This window comes from Ambystoma mexicanum, chromosome 10 (assembly GCF_040938575.1).
Source record: "Ambystoma mexicanum isolate Mex_15411 chromosome 10, UKY_AmexF1_1, whole genome shotgun sequence".
Lineage (NCBI taxonomy): Eukaryota > Metazoa > Chordata > Amphibia > Caudata > Ambystomatidae > Ambystoma > Ambystoma mexicanum.
In genome coordinates this window covers 1,641,737,897-1,641,763,869 of record NC_090932.1, presented here as the reverse complement: position 1 = coordinate 1,641,763,869, position 25,973 = coordinate 1,641,737,897, and the positions used below count along the sequence as shown (strand labels likewise).

The window sequence follows — 25,973 nt, the reverse complement described above, 5'->3', positions numbered from 1 at the left end:
CTCCAGGGCTACAGGTCTCTGATGGCCTACACTTTAAAATCCCCCTCTCAGAATGTATTTTTAAGATTCAGGCTTAACTGGCTGCAGATTTTAGAGGTAATGGGACCCAAACGGAAGTTACCTAGGGAAAACCGCACATGTAGACTCTGTAAATCGGAGTCATGAGAAATACTTTGACATTTTTTATTGTATTGGGACGATTGTTGTCATTTGATTTGATTTTATTATCTTTAAGAATTTCACTTTTCCTGGCCTGAAATGTTTATTTGAAGAAATTGATCATTCATCCTAAATGATGGATTCTTAGTGCAATGCTATACGCCTGTGAATTGTATGATTTTTTATTTTGTTGAACATTGAATAGTAACTGTGTTCTTAAAATTGATTGCATTTATGATAGTTGTAAAATATTGTTATAGTTATTGAAAGAAACTAATAAAAAGCCATCAACTGGACTCTTGACTTGCCTCTTTGTCTTTATTTTCCCATTCTAGAGCCTGCACCCCAATGAGATCTGAATTTAACATTGGGCTTGTCAAGTCTTTCTGTGATATGGTATAGTGGATGTAGTTTCAGCAAAAAGAAGTGCTGTGCTACATTTGCTTTCATTGTTAAGGAAGTAATGCAGGGGCGTAGCCAAACGCACTCAATGTAGTGGCAGCACTGCTGCAGACTCCGTAGAACATCCCTAAACCCCTAAAATGGTGCATTACAGGTAGTAATACCCTCCCCTACCGTGGTATGAAGAACCCAAGCCTCTGGGGCCCGAACTGTGCACATCTTAGAATCTTCGAAGACGGTGTTCGGCGGTGAAGCAAGTTTGGAGAAGAGCAAGCTCATGCAATATGGCGGCCTCCTCAAAGCCCTGAGAACTCGCGGACCGATCCATGGGCTACTGCAGACTGATGGAGCTATCAACCTCCCCACATTCCTGAGAGGGACCAGGTCTGGGACCCCCAGGCGTTCAGTGGCTCCAGCCCCATGAACGTTGCTTCGGTTAGCTCATGGGAACTTTGCGGCTGAGCAACGGGAAGAACTGGCATTGGAATAAAAGCCGGGGCTGTCTTCCCTGTTCAGATCTAGACGCGGGGATCGAGCGCCTCTGTCTGGCACACCTCCTGCAGGGAACCCTGCGGCGACTGGCAGGACTGGTTGGTCAACCCAGAGGCCAGGAGCAGACCAGGAACCGACTGCCCCATGAGCGGTGTACTCTCGGTGTCCAAGGGGACCTAGTCATAGGAACTCTGCACCCGGATATGCACCTTCAGGTCTGTACATTGAGCACACATCAGCACGAGAGCATGGCTAACCGCTAGCATAGCAGATGTCATTCAGGAAATTCATGACACTGCATGTATTGGTAGCTCCTTTGTGTGAGAAACCTGAAGGTGTCTCCCTTGCTAGTCCCCGGGGATCTGTCATCTAGGTGGCCAGGACACGGCCATCGCTATTGGATCCTGTTCCTGGGGGTGGACCAGTGAGGGAGGATCACCTAGACGGGGTCCTCATGGAGTGGGACACCGACTGGTGAAATGCGATATACCCCTTCCTTCAACACCTTCCTTTTCCCCATCCTCTCACGTAGGACATTAAAAAACATTATCCCCCACCCCCTTTTCCGACACTAACACTTTAACACAACACAAAAGATGGACTAACACCATAGCCCTTTACTTGACATGTCCCAATACAAGCGTCAGGCAATTGATCATAATTGCACACACCTGACGGCCTTTTCCTTCCCCACAATAATAAAAGGTGGAGCAAGAGCGCACAGGACGAGCACGGCAGACAGCATGATGAGACAGCCAAACAGACACGCCAGTTCAAGAGTTGGAGAAAGGCGGCGGGAAGGGAGAGGGTGGAGATGAGAGAAGTGACCTTGCCCTTTTCATCCCAGACCCACGCAATGTTCGTGGAAAAGGACATAAGGCCGCGAACAATAGCAGAAGCTTCTTGCAGCAGATGTCAACAGTACACGGGGCAAGCCTACGCTGATGAGCAGGAACATAGAGAGAAAACAAGGGAAGCAAATCCCACAAGCATTGACCTGTGTAAAACAGATTTGTATTGTATATTTATATAGCACCTATACACTTGAGTGTTTCAAAGCGCTTTGTTAAAAATAAAGAAGGGTCGGCGCCCAGAAGAGGGGAACCAAGGGGTGAACCAATATCACTCTAGAGATCCTTCATTTGGTTAAAAGAACCTTTGTTTTGCTGTTTGAACGCGTCCGGCCATCGTAGGCAAGAGACTTTCAAAGGAAATAAGACTTGGCCATCGACTGTCTGAGAGCTGCCATTGGAACTGTAGTGTCGTGCTGGAGAAGCCAGAGCCTGTACTGTGCTCCAAGATCCCACCTTAACCTGTGCTCAAAACGTGGGGAAGGGAGATCCAGGCTACCGCATCCTGACATATTATTTGAGAACAAGTCTTTCTTTTCTTAAAGCATTTTCTTTTCTTAAACTATCCCACACCCCTTTTTGTATTAGTTTTAATAGGTTTCTTAGTATAGGCCTTTTTATTTGACTCGACGCTACTAGCACTACCTTATTTTTCTTTTGATGGCCGTAGCTTGCTCCCATCTTAGATTTAGGATTAGATTGTGCTTTTTTCACCCTGTATTCATTGTTCAATATACACCCTTGAACTGTGATCACTTGTACTCACCATGAGTTCCTTACATTTGCCAACCATAAACTGCAACACAGCCTTAAATAAGGGACATCTCGTGGCCTACTGGGCTACCTAAACTCCACCCGCCATGGTATGCCACCGTACATGGAAAGCTGGAGCCCAGGTTCTTTGTCATTGGAAACGAACCGTCCCGCCTGTTGGGAACCCTGGGGGAGCAGGAAGTCAGCGCGCTGATCATGAGCCCGAGCACACCTCAGCGGCGGCGACCTTGGGATAGGAAAAGGCTTTGTGCGATCTTGCTTGCCTCTGGGACTCCAACTGCTAACCACCTGGGCATCTCCACAGAAATAGACCCTTGGGTTGTAGATCTGGAGGGCAGACAAGGCGACTGACTCTATGGAGCGGTGTTCTTTCACCGGAATAATGTCTAAAACGGGGGCCAAGACAAAAGGGGGTGACACTAAGGCGCTACTGGGAATCCCAGACAAAGAAAAGGCTGCTAAGGAGGTCCGCGCCGAGGTCCACTCACCCCCCAAACCCTGCCCAGTCAAATCCCTTATCCACTAAAGAGTTCATGATAGACATGCTCACCAAAAGAGGTGCTGGCTAAGACGGTTGCAGACCTCAGCTCGCACCTCTGGGCCTGGAAACACGGGTGAAAGACGTTGAAAATACAATTTGCAAACAGGCTCATGGCCAAGCAGAGCTCTCTAACAGAATGCTGGGGGTCGAGGAATAGCTGGACTTGATCTGGGCCAAGCAGGAGGACCTAGAAAATAGGTCAAGGAGAAATGGCTGCATCTGGGGTGTGCCCCGCCAGGTGCACGACCAAGAGCTACCAGAGTATGTCCGGGACCCATTTCGCTCACTATTGGGCCTCGCAAATACAGCAATGCTTGAACTAGATGGGACCCACCAAGTCTAGTCTTCTGCCCAACAACGGTGTAATCTACTGCCCGATGTACTCTCAACAGTCCACTATTTCCTGAAGAAAGAAGAGATCATGCAGGCAGCCCGCAAGAAGGAGCAGATTGCATTTCGAGGGGCAAGGATCTCCCTATATCAGGACCTCTCACCCCAGACATTGGCAAACGGGAGGAAATTGCAGGTGGTTACGGCTTGGCTTGGCTTCCATAGCATCCAGTTCCGTTGAGCATTCGGACATACAAAAAGCAATAGGGCAATTTATCTGGCGCAGTAAACCCCTGAGAATCTGCTTCAAAATACACCTGAGATCAAGAGGGTTAAGGAGCGGGGGGCGGCATGGCGGTCCCATTGATCCAGCTGTGTTTCTGAGCCTCCCAGATTGTCCCAATGTTAGACTGGGCCTCTGCAGACACGATTCCTGAAATGGAAGACTCTAGAACAGGTGGCCCTTCATGCCCCTCTAGCCCACCTCTCATTTCTCTCCAAGTCAGCAAGGGCTATCCCACATAGAATCTGCTGCCTCATCTTAATACCATTTGGACAAAGCAAATAGGACTGAAATCTGGTCTTGGCCCTCTTTCACCAATACTTCAAATCCCTGCGTTCTCTCCTGGCCGGGAAAAGCAGGGGTTTGCGCAAGGGCAAACGTGGAGGGTGTTGCATTTAAAAGACCTGTACTGGAACGCTGCTTACTTTTATAGAGTGCATAGAAAAATTCAACTTACCAGACATAGAGCGCTTTAGCTACTTGCAACTACGACATGGGTGTCTAACGCCAGGGTCAATCAAGCTGGGTGCAGGACAAGGTAGGGTTAGAACTCTGGATGCTAGAATGCCTGGAAACACAAAGTATCCACCTACTATTGCCTGCTTGAGAAAGCGGGAGTGGAAGATAGGCTACCCTACATGGCTCCTTCGGAAACAGAACTGGGAATGGAATTCTCTGAAGAATCCTGGCAGAGAATCTGGACTTGTGCGCATAAGAGCACACTATGTACTCATCAGGGAGGTGGCCATCAAACTGTTATCGGTGGCATATGTCCCCACAGAGATTGCATGCGATTTGCCAGGACTATTCGGACCGCTGTTGGCATGGCTTTGGGCAGTTGGACGACATTGCGCACATGTGGTGGCACTGCCCTATCATGCAAACATATTGGAAGGAGATCCGTTCAAGGATAATAGAAATCAAGTGTACCCTTCTCCCTATGTGACCACTAACCTTACTTTTGGGAGATTTCCCTGAAGAAAGCACATACCCACTGCCCCTTCCTAGAGCTGAAGGCGAGCTGTGGAAGCATGGTACTTCAGGCTTCACGAACACGTTTGCCCGTATGACATTTAAGTTGATTATTGTATTTTTAATTTACCTTTCATTTGACTATGTACTTATTTTAGGGGATAAAATATAAAATGTGCAATGAAGTTTCAAAGTTCATTAACAATTGGCGCGATGTACTGTACTCATTGAAATTTCAATAAAATGATATGTGAAAAAAAAGTAATGCTCCAAGAGGGACAATGCAGCCCTTTTATAAAGTGTCATCCTTCATCCCTAAAGCACTCAGATTTTCATCTACATCAAGAAATTCTTCTTTCTTTGAACATATATCCAGCTTCCTCACATGAGGGATCATTGCATATTCCAGATCTTTAAAGGGAATTAAAATCATATCTGGCAAGAAGAAGAAATCCCTTCAGACATTCTGACTACATGTTAATTACTCATGGTTGTCAAAAAAGTGGCTAAAATGACCTTTGGGGTGTGGGTTCCTATTCAGCATTTCTCATATCTGTGGGTTTTGAGGAATTTGTATGCCTCAGCTGTCTCATGCTCATTCCACCAGAGCAAGGGAAGCATCCGTGGCTCTCGTACCAGAGCCCTAACCCCGGCTTGGAAATGTGTAGGACAGCCATATGGCACTACTGTCATGCTTTCTGGAAGCATTGAATATGATATGCATATGCGTTCCCCTGCACTTTGCCCCCCATGGAAGGCATTCGACTTTTAATCTGTGTCCCAGCCATTTGTGAAGGAGAGCATTATGTTTGAAGGAAACCATGTCCATTGTAAGTTTGGTTTTTACTGCTATCCCTCCTTTAAAACAACACTAGCAGCCACCCTTCAATCCTCAGGACTATATGCCATGCTCTAATCTTAATTGTAACGAAGAGAAGTGACGGGGAAAGGGGTTTGGAACTAGCCTTTACAAGTCCTGGATATGAAGTTGATCCTTGTGAACTGCCCCTGTCCTTTACTCCTCAGTAATCGTGTAGTGTAACTCTGGCTTCCAGTTCGGAGGTTGATTGCACCCATCCGATTTATGTGGATTTCACTCAATTCAAACCTTGAACATGTCATTACCTGCCTTATGGCAAAATTGATTTGCTTGAGATTAAAAGATGTTTGATTATTTTACAGCTTTTTCGGAAGGGCGTTTGAAAAAGCAGCAGAGAGTACCAGCTCAAGAACACTACATAACCACTTCGACATGTCTAGTAAGTTTCCTTTTGACACAATTGTTCAGTGGATGATGAGGTTACATTTAGTAAGATTGGAAACCCGGTGATACTGTGCAACATGGGTTTAATCCCCAGTCAAGCGTGTAAAAGCTCAAGGAGTCTGCCATGAATCTGTCACCAATAATAATAATTGGCATATTTATTTTTCGGTCCCACATTTCTCATGTTTTAGTGCACCTGTACTACCTTGTAGGAACTGGACCTTCGTAATGACTATGTAGGTTTTCAAGGTAAGTCTGGAACCCTGAAAACATTCAGGATCGGTTCTAAATTCAGAACCTTGAAGGGTTCCTAGTTTATTTTAAACATAGCTCACTCAAACCGACAAATGTCTGCTTCAGAGTGGTAGGATGTGGTAAGGTGGTACACAGCTTCTGGAGAACTATACTATAGGCTAGGCAATACAGATAGGCTTGAAAATATGGTCTAGCTTTGCAAGGGTGCACAAAGGTGGCAGTTTTTTAAAACCAATTTTATTAATTTTAACAACCAAACTTGCAGTACGTGTATAATTTTTTTTTAAAAAAAGTTATCATTCTCAGTCTACTGCTTCCGCTTAACCCCCTGCACCCCCCGCCACTTTCGCGCCTACTCCACTTCAGTTCTCGTCCTCTTCTTCTGCAGGGGTTTCATTTCCCATGTCCTTGCCAGATTCTTGGTCGCTCCCCAATCCTGGGTGGGTCTGTATAATGTGGCCACTACATTTTTCCATGCTATCAGGGATTCTACCTCTTCTTCCCCCACCTCTATTGCCCGCTTCTTGCCACAATGCTGTTTCAGCTTCAATCCATTTCTGTAGGTCTGCCCTCCAGGCTTCTATCCTAGGTCCGTTACATGCCTTCCAACCCATGGCGATTCTACGCTTGGATAGTATGTATGCCAAGTCTTTTAATTTACTTACATGTTTCAGTTGGTGTGGCCTTGGGAATCCTCCCATCAAGCATGCCCACACTGAGTCAACATCCATCTTAATCCCCTTCTCCTTTAACCACTGGGCTACTTCTTCCCAGAATTTCCCAATTTCAGGGCATGCCCAAAACATATGCATCTTCAAGCAAGACGCTAGGAAGTCGTTACGTTGTGAACACTCTGCACGTGGAATCCGTGGATCTACAAAAGTGTTTGGACTTTACTTTGCTGGTATGTAATAAGACTCTTCCTGGACACTGAACAATATTACTCCTTTTTGAAGTAATCACTATATTTATAGTGCTTAATACTTGCTTTTAATTTAATTTTTTAGTGATAGCCATGCCCCCTTACCCAGAATTCCATTCAAGGGGCAGGCGCGTGCTTCAGCGCGCGCACTTCAAGCAAGTCGCTAGGAAGTCGCTGTTAAGATGATCAGCTGGACAGCGCACAGCGCACCCACTCCCAGACTCGCTGAGTTTATACCTGCGTGTTTTGAAAAGCCACTAAAGAAAGGAGAAACGTGGTGTTTTTGCTTTTGTGTCCGCTATAAGTAGAACAAGCGGCAAGATGACTGGGAAAAGCAAACCTTTCACTCTAAAAACTGGAATGCCGCTGAATATCATGGTAACACGTGCTTCTGTTACGTTACAACCGTCACCGGCAAAACCTTCCCCAACAATCGCTATGAAGAGGAAAATCAGTGGATGCCCCATCGTTATTCCGGACAAACGTATGGCTTTGGGTGACATTCGTGAGTTCTGTACTTTACGTACACATGATTTGACCATCAATAGCCTAGACTTTAGCAATGGTGTGTTTTCTGAATTGCGTGATGATACAAACATAACGCCTATAGCGAACATCACAATATCTGACACACCTCACGTCTGAAGTCACAGACGTACCGAATGAGTCTGCTATTGTGAATCTAGCTAAACAAAATGGCAAAACAAATGTGCCTGAAATTGCTAAAGAGGTCATAGATCTTCAGAAACACATGCTAGACCTAGAAAATACGAATAAAAATGCACCTCAACATAAGGTGGAGGCAGGGCTAAAGAAAATTAGATTTCAGTTATAAACCTATGGGAATCCGAAAACAGAAGCTCGAAAATTGCATCTTTAAACAAGACACCGACGGCGGAAGCCAAAAGCCAAAATAAGCCTTTACCAGTCGCTGAGTCTGTTTGACCACCTAAGTAATGAATCAATACAACAATCTAGATCTTTTGCACGACCGACCCCTCAGAAGTCTGTCGTACCTGGCAGCTCTTCTGTTACTTCAACACCACGCAAAGTAACTGGAAAAAATGCTGCCTTATTAGACATTACCCTCAAAGCTATGAACACTGCAATAATGACTATGTATAAATTATTTGACACAGAAATAAAAATAGGAAAACAGGAAAAAAGATTGACGCTATTAGAAGATGGATGAAGGATTGGGAGACTAAAAATGAGGTGGAAGAGACACTCTTGAAATCGAATCTATCTTCAGAGAAACAAACGACAGCCAACCCATTAGTGGTCATAGATATGACATCTAATTCGACTCCTGCTTTACCCATGAAGACCCTCCCTTTCTTCAAAGACCTCATTCGCCCTGTCTTACCAGAGGAATTAAAAGACAAGGCTGAAGAGCTGAGTGAAAAATTACCAGCTCAATCAATCTCTATACCTAAAACAGGACCAACGTACAATATATTCGAAAAACATGTTAACGAGTATCTGGGTAACACTAACCCAAACTCGGAAAAACCGAACCACAAGACAAAGCCATTAGATAAAATGATGTATCGGAAACAAAAGACAAATACAAAAAAGAATGTTATCCAACGGCTGAAAAGCCTTAAATATGCATCTAGAGCTTACAGTCGAGCTTCGCTTCGACATAATCACTTGACAAAATTAAGACAAGAAGCATCGACAAAAAAGATAGCCAGCAACAAGGACTATACGCCCCTAAATGACATTTCCTTGCTTGAGAAACCAGATCAAATACAAACACTGTTAGTGAACACGGAACGGAAGAAGTGGTACCCAAAATTGACACAAAACAGGCTATTTTATCACCATCTCTTAAAGATAAAATCAAAAAAACAGATAAAACTTTGTACTCTGATATTCTAAAAGATATAAGAGCGGAAATAAAAAGATCTATTGATGATTTTATGAAATTCAAAGAGGGATTACCTGGTTCGAAACAGGTTATGACAAATGTACCTGATAATTCTGATCCCAGATATGAGAAACTTGTTACCAGTGGAAAAACAATCCTGAGTCTACCACAAAAACATCACAAGCCCCTGTGTCCTCAAACAACGTCACTAAAAAACTGGAAATTAAACCTAGTGACCCGATACTGTACAATAAAGTTCTAACATCCGTAGACCACACAGAAAAAAAAATCCACTCAATAATCCACAGAGCAATGGATGAGTACTTTCATTCTAACCATCATGACTGTATAGCGAAGTGGATTTAAATGACAAAACAGAAATGCAGGGAAGAAGGGTGGAAATGGACACATATTCAACTGAAATGACCTAGGGAAAAAACTCACATAACTAAAATCAAATGGCCTTAGATTCTAAACACAAGCTAAACTCAAACATGCATCACAGATTTATCCTCAAATGCCGAGCTGAATTATTTCCACAATATGACATGTGTCGAACTAGTATAATGGCTATATTTGGAGAGTTACCGAGTTTGAGTGACATCACTTCTGGTGATATAGCACAAGTAGAATTTTTGAATGATGAAAATGTATCTGTCGTTAGACTCTGGGTTACCTCTAATGTTCGTAATGTGGTTTGGCAAACACGACTAGAATTGTTCGCATTGGGATTTCTGCTAGCCATTGATCTGGTTAATCATGACGAAATTGAGCGGGAGTTAAACAAGGCGAAAAACACTGTTAAAGGGATGAATGTTTACAAATTGGATAAGCGTCAACAACCACAAAATGTAATGAATGAAATGTACCAATTATCTAGATTTGCCCCACAATCTCAAAGAAATTCGTCATAACTCCCTGAAAATGGGTATTTAAAACCTCATTCCATTGTTAGCTGGAACACTTGTGGTTATGCACATTTACTAAACAATTCAAGTTTCATGCCCCACTCTATAGTGATGTTACAGGAAACCTGGTTGCTTGCTGCACCATTGTGGAATGGCTAGGAGGTACTTTCATCACCTGCAATCAAGACAAATGGTAGACCACCTTCAGGAATGCTAGTGGCTGTAAAAAGTGGAAGAAGTTTTACAATAGAACCTTGGAATACACCCAACCCTTTCCTACAACTATTTAAGATTATCCAGAAGCACGGTATAATTGGAGTAATTAACATATATAGAAACCCGTTGGCCATTACTGACACAAAATTCTTTAAAGACATGGTAGATTTATTTAACACTGTCTCAATGACCAAAGATGTAACAAACATTTTGATTGTCGGTGATCTAAATCTTCATTGCCTCTCTACATTGGCTCGTAGGAAATGTGCAGTGTGCCTTAGATGGGAAAATATGATGAAAACCCGCAACTTTATCATGCTAAATGGGTCACAAAAAAACAATATACTACCTAAAAATACTTGGTCTAGACGAATGTGCAAGTCAACAATTGACTATATGCATGTTGACACCAATACTTTTTGCCAAATAACCAATTTCTGAAGTTTTACATCAGAAGTACAGTGACCATGAAATGCTCTCTGCTACATGGAAAAACATATAATTGGCTGAAATTGCAAAAGTTACACACCAGTGATGACGATTAACAACTCCAGAAACCGTTTTAGGTGGAATCCCCACAATTTAGAAAAACTAAATGATGACATCATATTAGGCGCAAAGAAAAATGGTGCTGTAAAAAGAATCTTACACTGCTTGTTTACAAATATACAAAATAACACAAAACAGTGGTAATCAAAACTGCTATGCCCCAAAATACAAGTTTGATGAAAAAATTCAGCAACGTAAAAATAAGCTGCGGAAGGAAAAAAAAATGGCAATGGCCTTACCATTTGAAATAAGAGGTGGAGTCATCACATCCTTAAACAAGTATAAGAACTGGATCAGAACACACAAAGCATGGCTCTACCAAAATCAGGGAGAAGAGATGCTAACTGCTATTGACACTAAAAACATCTCTGAAATTTGCACATTACTAAACAGTGCAAGTCAATCTACCCAACTTTCGGTACAAATAAATGGTGTTCTAGAATCTGATTGCGTTAGGCACTACCAAGACCTTTAAGCTAACACAGGAATGAGAAACCCGAAAGTATAAAAAACCCAGACAGCTTTGAAGAATTACTTATCTTGGAAGAAGACATCCTAAATTTTATAAATCAATCCAGCAGATCTCGAGCACTCGGCCCAAATGGCCTAAGCAATTATATGCTCAAGGAACATTCTAAACAGTGGGCAAAAATCCTTCTTAATATTTTCTCTCTGGTCATAAGCACAGGTAGAATCCCAGAAACCTAGCTAAAGTCTGTCATAGTACCCATTTTTAAAAAGTGCAATCGGTTGTGTCCCTCCAAATAGAGACCGATTGCCCTTTTAGACGTATTTAGACTGTATGGGGCTGAAACCCTACCAATCTTACATGAAACCCTATGGTCTAGATGTGAATCCAAATTCTGGAACAGTATCTTGAATTTACCAAATTGTGTTCCAATAGCATTAATCGGAAACGAAATGGGTTTGACATGAATGTATGCTCGATACTTGTGGTATCTAATATCTCTAAGTAGAAAATGCATCTTTCTTAGCAACTAAATCTAATATGCTTATAGGGCTATTAGCACAGCATATACTTTGTTCAAATGACACCTTCACGCTAGGGTGGCAAAAGGAGGTCCTAAACGCCTTGGCCTATGCCAACGTGTCACTGAAGCTACTAATTGAAAATCCAAACGCAGTTAAAACCAAATTATTTCAGTGTGACTGGTGCAGAAATAGAGCTGTGTTTACGATACAAAGATTTTGGTGGAACAGTGTTCATACATAAGAAATATATGATTGCTCAACCATATTTGATAAAGAGCCCATCCCCTCAACACAGAAATGATTTTGAGATTAAAATGTATTTGTGGTCAACACAAGCGGTATTACTGAAAAGGAAAATGATCTTACTTACTGAAAAGTGATGCCGATTTTGTAAAATCATAATAGAAACAGAAACTTTACGTCATTTATTGGTAGACATTACTGAACTTTGTAACGAACACATACAATTTTTGAAACCGTCTCTAAAGGATTATGTAAATTTGACACATGACATCCTGTGGAAAATGATTGTTGGTGGTTTATCTATTCGGCTGAGATTGGGAGCTTTACATTTTTTAAACACCTTGGAAGAGTTGAAAATACAAGCTGAAGACAAGTTATTAATGAAGGAAACGTAACGGGAAATTAATTCTCGTACTATAAATTAGTGTAAGTATTAGCTTGACATGACCTTGCTTATTTCGATTTCATTTCCCTTTTAATTTTCTTTACTGAGAATTACAATTTAACTGTTTTTATTAAAGTTTGCTCTCCTTGGTACAAATGCAAATGAAATAATGAACTATGGGGAAATTTGAACATTATGTGGGTCTGGCTTTAGAAAAAGCAAACCTTTGTGCAAATTGGATTTTAAGTTAGCATGATTAAGCTTGTCAAACTCGTCTTTGTTCTTGTAAACCTGTATTTATTTTAGTTCTTTTTTATTTTAATTGTTTTATTTTTTCTGTTTTGATAAAAAATTGTAAAGTTGATTTATTTCAACTAAAAACAGTTTTTAAAAAAAATGCATCATCCCCGCATTTTCCTCAACATTTGGGGCATACCGGTCTCTGTGCGTTTTTAAATTTGGCTATCCTCTGGGGTGTCATGTATGCTCTGTGGGTTATATATAACTGTTTTTGATGTAGCCTCACATTCCTGGATACTTTCTTATGGTATCCTTGAGCCCTCTCCCACATCTTATCACTCATGGGTACCCCCACTTCCCAAACATATCTTCGTTTTGCCACTTCCTTTCCCACCTTGGACATCAGCAGTTCATATAGTCTGGATATCTCATGTCCACCTTCTGCTACATCATATATGGTTTCTATGGAAGCGTCAGGTGGCTCTTCCAGTGTTATTTCCAACCATTTCTCTCTGATCTGCTGTACCAATCTGTTATGTTAAATGTTAAAGGTATTTGTACCGCACACCGTCACCAACGGTACTGGTACTGGGTCCCCGACGCCGTCCCCTTGTGCCTTCGGGCGCAACCTACCCCGGATTCGGTCGTCTCGGCGGCGGCAAAGAAGAAAGCTGGGGGGGCATCGGCTTCGACATCAACTTCCCCGCCGGACGGCCAGGGCAGGAAGCTGGACACAATGGGACGACGGGTCATCTCATCCGCAGCGACGACTACACATACACATACATTTTTGTGTGTAAATCAGTGACAGTTTGTTTCGCAATTCTGTCCGCAAATGCGTTTCCTTTCCCTACGTCACATATTTTCTTATGAGCATTACATTTTATTATTGCTAATTGCTTAGGAAGTGCAAGTGCTGACAACAGTCTTACTATTAAAATGCCATGTTGAATTTTGGTTCCATGAGATGTCAGAAACCCTCTTTCAGCCTATAATCGGCCAAAATTGTGGACCACCCCAAAGGCTTACTGACTGTCAGTATATATGTTTATGCCAAGTTTTTCAGGAATTTCGCATGCTCTGGTTAAGACTATTTCTGCAGCTTGTGCTGACTTATGTGGGATTCGTTTATTTTCTACAATGATTATCAAGCAGTTGATATGCCATTTTGTAATTTAAAACGGGAGCCATCACAAAACAATTCTCCATCTGGCTCTTTCAGAGGTGTATCTGTTAGATCAATTCTTCCTTTTTGTTTCTTGCTCAGTTACAATTAAGCGATCATGCAGCAATCTCTCCTCGCTTGTCCCTTCACTTGGGAGAGGCAATAATTCAGCCAGATTCAAAGAGCAACATCTCTTAATTTGGCTATACAGTGCAAATAGAATCAGTTCATATCTTGTTAATCGGGCAGAAGTGAGATGTTGGGTCTGTGTTCTATTTATTTGAATGTCTACTGAATGGAGTACCATCACGGTTAAAGAGTGACCTAAAACCATCCCCTCGGTTTGTTTTACTGACGCGGCAGCAACGGCTCGAAAGCAGCGTGGCAAAGCACATGCAACAGGATCCAACTTAGAAGAAAAATAACCGCACAGTCGGTTCTTCCCCCTTTGTTCCCGAGTCAAAACAGCCAAGGCACATCCATTCCTTTCATGTACAAACAGCAAACACTTTTCATAATTTGGCGTGCCCAAAACTGGAGCTGAGCAAAGTGCAGCTCTGAGCAGGTCAAAAGCTTCTCGACATTCCATGTTCCATGGCTAAGGTAACATCCTTCCTTGTCAATGCCACTATGGGTTTTACAATCATTGCGAAATTGGGAATCCACTGCCTACAATATGAAGCCATGCCGATTAAAGCTCGGACTCCCTTATGCGTATTTGGACTAGGTATACCAGAGATGCTTCCTATTCGTTCTGGTGTCAATCTCCTTCCCTCCTTCGTTAGGAGGTAGCCCAAATAGGCCTCCTTCTCTCGACAATACTTCAATTTCTTCTGCGACGCTTTGTCCATGCGCTGCTAAATGTGTCAATAGCAAGACAGTTCTCTCCTTGCAAATATCCTGAGTCTGCTGCGATGAGCAGATCGTCAATATACTGCAATAAATAACAACCTGATGTTAAAGCAAGCATATCTAGCTGTTCTTTTAATGCTCTACTGTAAATGCTTGGGCTTTCAGTGTAACCCTGCGGAATTCGTGTGAACGTGAATGAGCGTCCTAACGTGAAGGCAAATAAGTATCTACTGTCTACATGTACGGGAATACTAAAAAATGCATTTTTCAAATCAATCACACTAAAATGTGATGCAGAAGCTGGGATCATAGTCAGAATTGTGGTGACATCGGGAACTAGTGGGAATTGTGGAGCAACAATTTTGTTTATTGCACGTAAATCAATTATAAAACAGTATAGGATTGCATTACCTCCTTTCTTCAATTACTTTTCTATTAATCAAATCTGATACAATGCTCTTCAGGGCTTGCTCGCCTTCGGTCGAGATTTTGTATTGCAGAATGCGTGGTAATGTAATTCCTTCTTTCAAAAAAACCTTTTACTGGCTCAATTTTTAGAATGCCTACATAGTTATCATTTACTGCCCATATGCTAATCGGTACTTTACTAAATTCAGTTGGCAATGGTAAAGACATGAATTGTGATGCAGAAGTTTGTTGTGGCGAAATAGTCAAGTACACTCCATCAGGGGAATATTAAATTACTGCATTCAGTTTCTTCAACAGATTCAATCCTAACATTCTCTCTGCAATTCGTCGTCAAAAGAAATGGACAAGATTCAGTGAATGGACCTAATGTGATGGGCACTGGCTGTGAAACTGGTTTAATTACTGGGGTACCTGAGAACCCTACTGAAACATTGCTATGCCCTGACAGTGGTATTTCTGGAACCCGCTGGTGATCAATTGAACATTTCTGTGCACCTGTGTCCACTAGAAAAGTATGCTCCCTATTCCCAACTTCCATTTCTACGTAGGTCCCTTTCTGATTAACGGGAATACGCACTGGTTCCAAACCCTGCTTCGGGCTGTCCTAGGGGAACAGTACATCGTCAGATGTAAAGTCTCCAGAATAGTATGCATTGGAGGGATTATCAAAAACATGCACACTATTTACCGAATTCTGTTGCTGGTTCTGATTAACCTGGTTATCTTGGAATTGTGCATTGAATTTGCTTCGGTTAGGACCCCCTATTCCTGGGCGACCTAAACGGTGGTCTTGAAATGGTTCCATTCGATTGCCGGAAATGTGGGCATTGTGCTCGCCTATGGCCGCCTTGTCTGCAATAGGCACATTGATCTATACCTATGGGACCCCCATATACATTGGATGCTAATGCAAATTGGACTCTCGATGGAGCATTCCCACCCCCTCTATTTACTCTGGCTACCGGTTGTAGCAACACTCTAGGTTTTAAGTCTCCCTTCTTCCTTACTTCCTTATCTTTTTCTGAATTCACTCGATTTTCGTAATATTGAGCCATGTGTAATACTTCAGATTGTGACTTCACTTGCCATGCACTTTCAGATGTCATTATTAATTTATGAATTTCCGGTAGCAATTCTCGCACAAATTTATCAACAATCTCTTTTCAGGCACTAAAGTTTTCAATTTTGAACTATCCGCGAGGGCAGAGTTAAAATGACTTGCAGAGGTTTCTCTCCAGCCTTTCTTTATCAATTCTAATCAAGTTCTCCCATGTATTGCCTAACATCAGTGCATCAGATATACTTCTAATTTGTTTCTATATAGCGGCAGGAAGAATCACGGGGAACAATAAATCAATATCACTCAATGTAAAAACAGATTCAATTTCCTTATAGAAACCAGCAGGATTTTCCCTCATATCAGGGACTGTCTGTTTTATCGTATTCACTTCTTGTCTGGAAAAGGGGACATGTACAAACTGCAATATAATGGGCTTCTATTGTACACGCTGGAGTCTGTCCTACGGCAGGAATCTCAACCATCGGAACAAACGTGGGAGGCACCTCTCTCATAGGTAACTGCAAAATAGGGGGCTCTGAATCTGAGCGTCTATTAAGCAACAAAGCTAAATCAAGGGACAAAGCAGCAGTTCCTGTGTCAGGCAAAAACGCTCTTTTATAAATCGTCATCAAATCAGTCATGCACTCATACTGTATGTATTCCACCATAACCTGCAACACTTTTCTCTGCATTTCTGGTGAATATTGACTAAACGTATCGTGCACCTCAATCGGAGAAATGGTAGCATCCGTAATCCATCTAAGCGCATCTCGTGTGCAAATACGCATCTCCTCACTAACAGGTTTTAATGGCGGGAGAAATCGCTAATGAACATATGACCTATGCGGTTCACGCTTATTCATATCTTTATGCAATCAATCAAGTTCTCCTTTAAACACAAGTATACTTTCCACATGCTCACGTATTTTCGCCGCACTATCTTGTGAATGGGAAAGAACAATCAAATCATGCAGCTCTTGCGGTACAACTTGATCAGTTAAATCACTCCATACTTTAACAAGATATTCACCCATATATTCTAACAATACCTGCTGTTCACCATGACCACCTATGATGAGATATGGAGCTTTGTTCAGCCACTTCATTGCCATCATCAGTATGTCTGAGCCCACTGTCTCAGTTCTTCTTTTTGTTCTTTACTAATCGTACTACGAGTCAGTCTAATACTTCCTCTTTCAGGCCCTACTGATGCAGAGCTTCTAGCTAAAGCGTATAACTCATGCTCTGAAGGAGGGGGAGGAAATGAGGTCATTGGTGCAGATGGGACGGTCACTGCAGGTGCAGATGCAAGCGTGGGAATAGCGGCAGGAGGGGATACATAGGTGTAACGCTTACCTGACTCTGCGGGAACGCCCTTGAAGACCCGAATAATACCTTCTCCTTTAGGAGCAGAGAATTTCTGTGAAGACAACAAACAAAACTTCCCTTAACATGAAAGCCTAATGATACTCTCTACTCTCTACTCAACCCCAAGAAATAAGTAAATTGCAGTCTTTTCCAGCTCACCTGATTATTTATTTGGGTGGGCTCTCCATCCTGCTTCTTAACACAGGGGCGCTAGTTCTGAAGAATGTTGATCCAATAGATTCCGCAACAACAATATGGGGGCTTATGTGACTAGGGAGAATGGATCCTTAAAATGATGTAATTGAAAAGAACAATCTGAAAACTTCCTCTCTTATACTTAGCCTAAATACCTATGAGCTGTGTCAGTGACTAAGGGCAAACCCTAAATGACCTGCGGGTATAAATAGTCACAATAAAACTAATAAAATGCCTCAAACTAAATATGCTTTCACTCTGGGAAGTACTGAGATGATTTCTGTAAACTAGGCTGAGGAGAAAAAACTGTCTCTCAAAATTACAACAACAAGGCTGCAAGTTAATTCACTTGAGAGAAATACGAGTGTGGCTTTGACAAATATGACGCAGCACTCAAGCCCTGTGAATGCGTGCTTCTTTGAAGGCAACCCTGACACCACGGTAACGTTAAGCAGCAACAACATGCTTTACCGTCATTAAAATACCAAACTAAATTCGAAATACTCCTCTGCACGGCGGCATGAATACAACGTGCACATGACCAAATAGAACTGTGTCAAACAATTCTGAGGAATACTTGCGTGTGCGTGGAATTTCCTCGTAGTTCACTGAGGAGAAACAAACATTCCGTGACAGAACGGGGGAAATGAGGAAATGCATAAATAGAAAGGGAAACTACAAAACGGGGCTAAGGAAGGACAAGAATACGCTTTGGCAAGGGCATGGGCAGCGGGCAATGAAAAGGGAACTGCTGAGAGGAAATCTTGGAGAGAACACAGTAAGCGTCAGTACTGAACTTAAGTCAACGCGAAGCGCGCGTCTCAGGAGAGTTCGCTTAATATAGGGATACACTGAGAAAGACTAGACCGGTGATGCTAGTCTTTCTATGGCACCAAGCTGCGGCCATTACCTGGAAACAGGCAATCCTAAATAACTCAAGGGGAATCTATTAGACTGCCTCAGTGCACTTTACTAATAACTGGATTAACCCTTCTAGAGCTACGGTGATCCTTACCCCTAGACTGGCCTGTGGTTGTGACAATAGGGAGGCGGTGCAACTGGGTCAGTACTCGGATGTTAATTTCTTCGCTCATTCAATATCCTATATCAACTCGTCTGATGTATGCAAATCCTGTGAAGGGTGCATTTTCTCTATATCTAATTGGAAGGCCCTATCCATGCTTCGAATGGCTTCTGTCTGCTTCTGTTGATCATGCACTAGCGCTTTCTCTACATTTGACCTGTGCCTCCGTGCGTGTTTCGCTCTACTTTTCAAGCGTTGATTCGCTTCCTTCTTCCAGTCCCTAACAGAGTCAAACGCTACGGGTCTGGCCTTCTTTCGCAGCAGTACTGATTCTAAATGCTCTATTTGCGCTAACTCAAATCTCCCATTGCTCGGCCACTGAAGGTCTGATACACGTCTGGTCTGCCTATGCCAAACCGCATTAAATGCAATGGCCCCAATACCATACTTAATGTACATTTCATACGGATGATAAATAAAGGGCGCCTGACGGAGTCCTGATATGCTCAGGAGGGTACCTGTATGTAGAATGCTAGAAATCAGGATGGGAGATCCATAGATAGCTATCTGGTTGAGAAACGTTTATTCAGAGTATTTACATGACTTTCGATAAGCACGAAAGTAGTATGGACAGGTGTAATTTTTAACACGGGAAATACAGATGTGTATTAACCGGTCTGGAGGTAAAAATCCCAAATGATGCACAAGTACAGATAAGTGAGGACAAAATTATACACAAGACCTTACCAAGACTGTAGTCGGTCCGGGGGTGTTGAACAAAAACGGTGTACACAACACCATCTACAAACACATATACAAAGAAGTTTGAACAGTTGTGTCACGGAATATCGACACTGAAGTGTTTCGGCCATGTGGGGCTGGGTAAGAGCCCGTGGTGGTAAAGGCCTTCATCAGGATGAACGCAGGGCGTGGACCTGTCCGTGTAAGAGATCGTTTGATGTGGTTGCAGCGGTAACGCTGTGCTTGAGAATCCTGAGTGGTTTGGCAGGATTATAAAGTGCCCATGGCACTGGGCTTCATGGACCGACTCGGGCGATGTCTGTTTCTCAGCCTGGAACAACCGGTACCGCTACTAGCACGGCCGCATTTACTTCGTTCTGCTCCTAGACCTACCAGGCCAGTTGTTCCAGCCTGAGGAACCAACATCGTCCAAGTCAGCGGTTAAGATGGAGTTCTAGTGCAGGAGACTCAATGTGTGCCCAGATAGACCGAATTTGACCTAGGTTGTTGCTGTATACTAATGGCAGAGGTGTTGAGATACGTCAGGGGTTTCGGTGCAGATGGCTATGCGAGCAGCTAGACCGCATTTGTCATAGTGCTAGCTGCATTCTACAGTGCATCGATGGGAAGCCGTACCTGTGTTTGCATCCAGACGTGATGCGATATATACATACCTTAGATTCGGACAGATTTCATCTTCAGTGTTTCTTAGTTCTCCCATGGCGATAGGCTGGCCGTTAGAGTGCATCTTCTGGTCTGGTTTAGCATACCACCATTGAGAAGGACCTGGCTGGTGGCTTTCTTTGAGTGCATTTGGCAAGTAGATTGAATAGACATTGCCACCTATGGCCTAAGATTAATGGTAGTATTTGCATCTCCTACCCAGTTGAACTATTAGAGACATACATCTACAGAATAACGCAAGAATTCATAGAACAGCACCAACTGTTGGACCAAGCACAAGTAGGCTTCAGACCGATGAGGGGAAAGCAAACTGCATTGCTCTCAATCTGGGATGATCTAAAGACTAATGCGGACTCTGAGGAAAGCGCTGCTCTAATCCTTCTGGACCCTCTCTGCATCATTTGACAGGCAACCAGGAGATCCTCATTGGGAGACTAGATAAAATGGCAATCACTTACACAGCCCTATTATGGATTAAATCCTTCCCAACAAACAGGACAGAAACCATTTGTATCAAACCATTCAATTCTACAACGAGGGAATCCACCTGTGGAGTACCACAAGGATCATCCTTTCCTCATTGCTCTTCAATATATACCTAATGCCACTAATCAAACACATCATAAAACACACGGCCTTGCATGCTACAACTATGCAGATGAGACACAGATCGTCTACAAAATACACAGGAAGAAAATAAAACAAACTGCCTCAAACTCAACCCGGGCAAAACTAAATAATAATCCTAGCTAAAAGCGAAGAAAACGGCCATTACTTCCCATGGCCAACAGAACTGGGTAGAGCGTTGACTCCATCAAAGATAGCAAAAAAACCTGTGAGTCTTGATGGACAACAAACTAACACTTGAACCACAAGTAAAAGCCATAATCGATTAATGATTCTTCCTGCTACAAGCTGTAATAAGGATCCTACCATTCCTTTTTCACCCATAAAACACTCGCCATCATCGCATTCATGTCCAGAGTAGACTATGCCAACAGCCTATACCTAGGAATGCCAGAATGACTTAACGAAACATCATTGCATCCAAAGCGCTGCAGCAAGACTCCTGCTCAGAATACCACATTAAGCAAGCGCTGAAAATGCTACACTGGCTGCCAATAAAAGGGAGAATAAAGTTCTGAACGATTTTTGCCACCCAACAAGGTCACTCAGATCAAGCAACGACATTGCCTAGTATCAAAACCGTACGAAAAAATAAAACTCAAAGGATCACCCTCCACTCAACTGGCAACCATAACCTGGAATAACCTACCTTTTTAAAAAAAAAAGCAACCCTGTGACAGTTGTCAACGAACTTCAACCTACATGCAGCGCTCACGATACTAGGAGATTTTCAACATATGTTTGACTCCCCTTCAAACCCCATGACCCGCTCTGACAGATAACCTAGAAGCTTTCAACCTGACAACTGATCTCCCTGCCCACCTACACTACAGGTCTCCCCCTCAATGCAGTTTTCAGCGCCACAAACATATCCACTCTGCCTCCACACCCCATTACATGGATGGACAGATTACTCAGCAATCTTATTCTCCTTTATGTGCATCTCCAAATGCCATGCCAGGGCTCCACCAACCTCCACCCCCCCCCTATTTCCCCCCCTTTTTCTCCCCTCCCTCCTTATCCAACTCGGGAATAAAGGCGTCATCACTCGTGACCAAGCCAACTCCCTCAACGCACTCCCTGTGCTCTCCCTCCAGGAAGGCCCTCCCTCCATCAAACTCTTTTACCACTGGCTCTCCAGCGCCCTCACGCGGCTCGGTCCAACTAAACTGACCTCTCAAAGATAAGCCCCATCCCCCCCAATAGGTAGACCTCCCACTGCAAATCTCTGAAAACTCAAGCACTGTCTGGAACGGACATGAAGGACCAACCCAACTCCACCCTAAACAAAACCCTGCTGGCAAGACTAGCAAGGGATGAAGGTCGAAAATCATAAGACAAAAAAGCATTCTATGGGACCTGAATCCTGAACTCTTGCAAACCAAGCAAGGCATTGATATGATATAGAATAGGTTATTTATAACGCGCTTAATACCCAGAGGTTTCTAAGCACGGACCCGGGGATCAAACCTGTGTTGCTCCGTGTCATCTTGCTTCCAAGGTGAGCATGTTGCCACCGAGCTAGCCTCCCTCCGACCTAACCTCTACCTCAACTACCATTTTATGCGGAGTGCCACAAGAGTCCTGCATCTCACCCCCCCCCCCCCATAATATTTTCACCAAACCCCTCTTTCACATCCTGCACTCATTCGGTATCTCCTACACCAATTAAGCCGATGATACGCAAATCGTCCTTCAACTAACTGGTGACTACGAATCTGACTCCAGAGCCATATACACTACCATCCAATCCTGGATGGCCATGAACGGAGTAGGTCTCAACGGTGACAAGACTGAGCTTCTCCTTAGGTCCACTGAAACCCTTAAACTCAACACTCAATTCAGCCACTTCACTATAGACAACTTCAAAATCTCAGTCTCCGAATCAGTGAAAATGGATTCCATCCTCCCACAGATTTCTCATACGGGTAAATACTGCCCAGCAATGGCTGTTCTCGGAAAATCTTTGCTGGGGTTTGCGTGGCTGGACAAACTCTGATGCTTGGTCTCCGACACCAGGTGCGATTGAGGCTTTGTATAAGTGGAACATACTACACCCCCTTGCCTCTGTTCCATATTTCCATGCTCTTGGTATGCTGTTCATCCACACCAGTTCAAAAAATGTTCTACTGAGCCACAATGTCTGGCCCCAAGCTACTCTTCTACCTTCAAGAAGATGACTTAGTATAGATCTAGGAGAGACGAGGGTGAGGATTTGTTGGATTCCCATAAGCAGGGACCGGCCTTGTTTCCTTCGAAGCAACTGTGAGGGAAGAGTTTTGAGACCAAATGTTAACATTTCTTTTGGAGGCTGTCGCCTCGATGCTTGCCCCTCAGGCTGCAGAGCTGGGATTCTCTGAAGTCACGTGGTATGCTCTCAAGCTCGACCCCGGCAACATCGGACTGCACTCCATGCCCCCACGGTTAAGGGTTCTGTTCTTGCAATCTGTGAAGTTGGTGGAGGGCACACAGTGCCCTATGGCTTTAAGCCCTTGCCAGAGGCTTTGACAAGACCCTCATCCGGGATTCCTGGCAGATCTGGCATAGCAAATGGACTTGGCATCGGGCCTCCATGGCTAGAGTAACCTTGACACCATGCTCGATTTGGAAATGCAGCAAGCTTTCTCTTGTGGCTATCCAAAGGCAAAATGTAAGAGTGATGGAGAAGGAGGTTGCTGCTTTGGGCGCAGGTCAAACTGCTGGTGCAGTAGGAGATCACTGATATTCTAGACAAAGCCCCCCCAGTCCGCCCTCTCCTCCAACATGGCTATTTCAGATATGGTCGTCGTCTGGTGGCAGTGGCCTTGACCAACCGCAGTGGTCGATAAGTACCTTAAACATAGCATAAGCTAGTGCAGGGGGATCATACATTTGTTGAGGAATCCTTTGCCAGAATGGTGGTCATGGTGCAGACTGACATGGTTAATTTTAAGCCATTGGCATCTTCGACTCTTCCCCTCGGTAGGAAGGAGAGGAAAATTAACACATTTTTTTTCTTTATTTGTATTGGTTTTGCCAAACCTTTGCAAAACAACATAGAAGTGAAACATATACAATTTCAAATCATAAACATAAACATTACCAATAGTAATATAGTATAGCACCAACGAGATAACAAATTCAATAGTCATTTTTTTTTTTTCTAGGAAGCATATTCATAATTTATAGTATTTTTGAATAATCATTATAGTGGCCTTCTGTTTTTTACAAAGTCGTAGTTTTTATTAATCAAAGTTCAGAGTCAGTTGAGGTCTATTGAATAAAACTACATTGTTTTAACAATTTAGACAAAGATTTTGAGTGGGGGAACATGGTTCTGCGGTAAATGCCTCATTTGCATTGGCCAAGTACTTGCACAATTAATGGCATGTAATTTTGAAGCTTCAATCCATTTACCAGAAAAGACAATCTGAGGGGGCTTCTGGGTAGATGGTCAACGTCGAGCCGATGTCCCTCGAGGGCCACCATCGAGGGTCAACGTCAACAGATGTTATATATAGGACGCCTGTTGCCTCAGTTCCGTTTTTTCCGGCAGCGAACATGTATAGCTTTGTGAAACTCGGCGTGCCTCGTGTGTATCATCGACCTTTATGTCTGCTTCTTCGACCCCCTCCGACTCCAAGGTCTGGGTTCAAGACTTGCCGGGACTGCAAGTCCAAGATGTCGTTGACTGACCCGCACCGTGTTTATGGTGTCTGGGAGAATCGCACGACAGACTGCTCGAAAATGCCAGTCTCTATCCGCCAAGGCCTTGTGTGAACGGAAGGGGAAGCTCAAGGTAGGTAGGGGGGCCCTCTAAGTCCTGCAAGTCCGAATAGAAGCCTAGGGTTTCCACCGACTACTCGAGGGGCGACTCTCCGCGTCGGGAGGAGGATAGAGGTTCTCGGTCCCTGAGTGGTTCCCGCCATTCCTCATCCTCGCAGCACTCTAGGAAGCGCCGGCACCGGTCGTCTTCTCCGTCCTCATCGGATGATGGCGCCGTGTGGAAGGTAGCCTGTCCCACGAAGTCCTTGACTCCGTAGGAGAGGGCGGCCTTTAAAGAGGAAATGACGGCGATTTTTCCAGTTGCAAGGCACAGTTCCTGTCGCGCCTTCTCACAAAGCCGGCAGAGAACACTCTCGAACCGCGGCTCGCACGCCTTCAGGCTCTGGGTCGCACCGCGACTCGCACAGGGAGCCCTCGACGTCCCATGGCAAGAGGAAACGCAAGAGACGTGCGTCCAGGTCTCGGTCCTCATCCCCAGCGAGATCGCTGCAGCCTGTGGAGATATCGACGTCGACTCGTTCGGCGCCAGGACAGTATGACTCTTGACGGTACAGCCCACACCTGTAGCGACATTGATGCCGAAGGTCTCGGCGTCGACGCATGGCGCGGATTCCGGCATCGAAGCCCTCTGCTGTCTCGACATCTATGTTCTCGATGCCCTCTGCGTCGAGGCCCTCGCCGCTTTCTGGCCGTAATGTCTGAGGAGTTTCCTGAGGAGGTGGTTGTGCCTAGGAATGCTTCTAAGTCTGGGAGGCCGCTTTTGAGCCCCAGGCCCTCTTCTGTCCCGCTGGCTGGGTTTTCCAGACCTTTGGCCGACATTTTTTTAAAGAGGAGGAAAGGTCGGAGATTGAAGACCCTGCTTCTCAGGATGAGGCTCTGAGATTGTAGGATGACAGTCCCTTGGAGGAGTTGAGGCAGAGACCCTCCATGATGCCAGTGGCCTGGACACTTCTCCTGAAGTTGAGTTTGTTAGGCCTGTGCCGGGGGCTCATGCAGACTCTTCCTACAGGCGGCTCATGTCTAGGGTCTCCGAATAGCTGGGGTGGTCCAGTCCTCCTAAGGATTTTATTCAGGAGGACCTTACTGACATCTTGGACCAAGATACATCGGAGCAGTGCTTGACGCGTCCCTTGGGCAGTGTTCGCCTCCCCAGGTGAGGGCTCATCACATTCTGCAGATGGTGGACAAGTTTCAACGTGCCCAGAGTCTCTCGGCTTTTGAATGCTTAAAGTTATTCTGCCTCATGGTGTCCTGCATTTTTCTGGTGCCAGAGGCCAGACTGCGGATGAGATCCCTGCAGTGGGCTCTCAAGATGCAGTGGTCGCAGTTCTCTGGCAAGATGTCGGATCCCGTTCAGATTCTGCTCTCGGTCGCCCAGGATCTTCTATGGTGGGCCAAAGAAGGAAATCTG

General features: G+C 44.0%; 1 protein-coding gene across 1 annotated transcript in view; it reads left to right on the top strand.

The window, feature by feature from the left end:
• Positions 1-25,973, top strand: part of CDC45 (cell division cycle 45) — a 753,019-nt gene that overhangs the window by 704,120 nt on the left and 22,926 nt on the right. Inside the window, exon 17 of the mRNA XM_069620055.1 lies at positions 5,987-6,063. Within this exon, the coding sequence (XP_069476156.1) occupies positions 5,987-6,063 (77 nt within the window). The remainder of the gene's footprint in view (positions 1-5,986; positions 6,064-25,973) is intronic.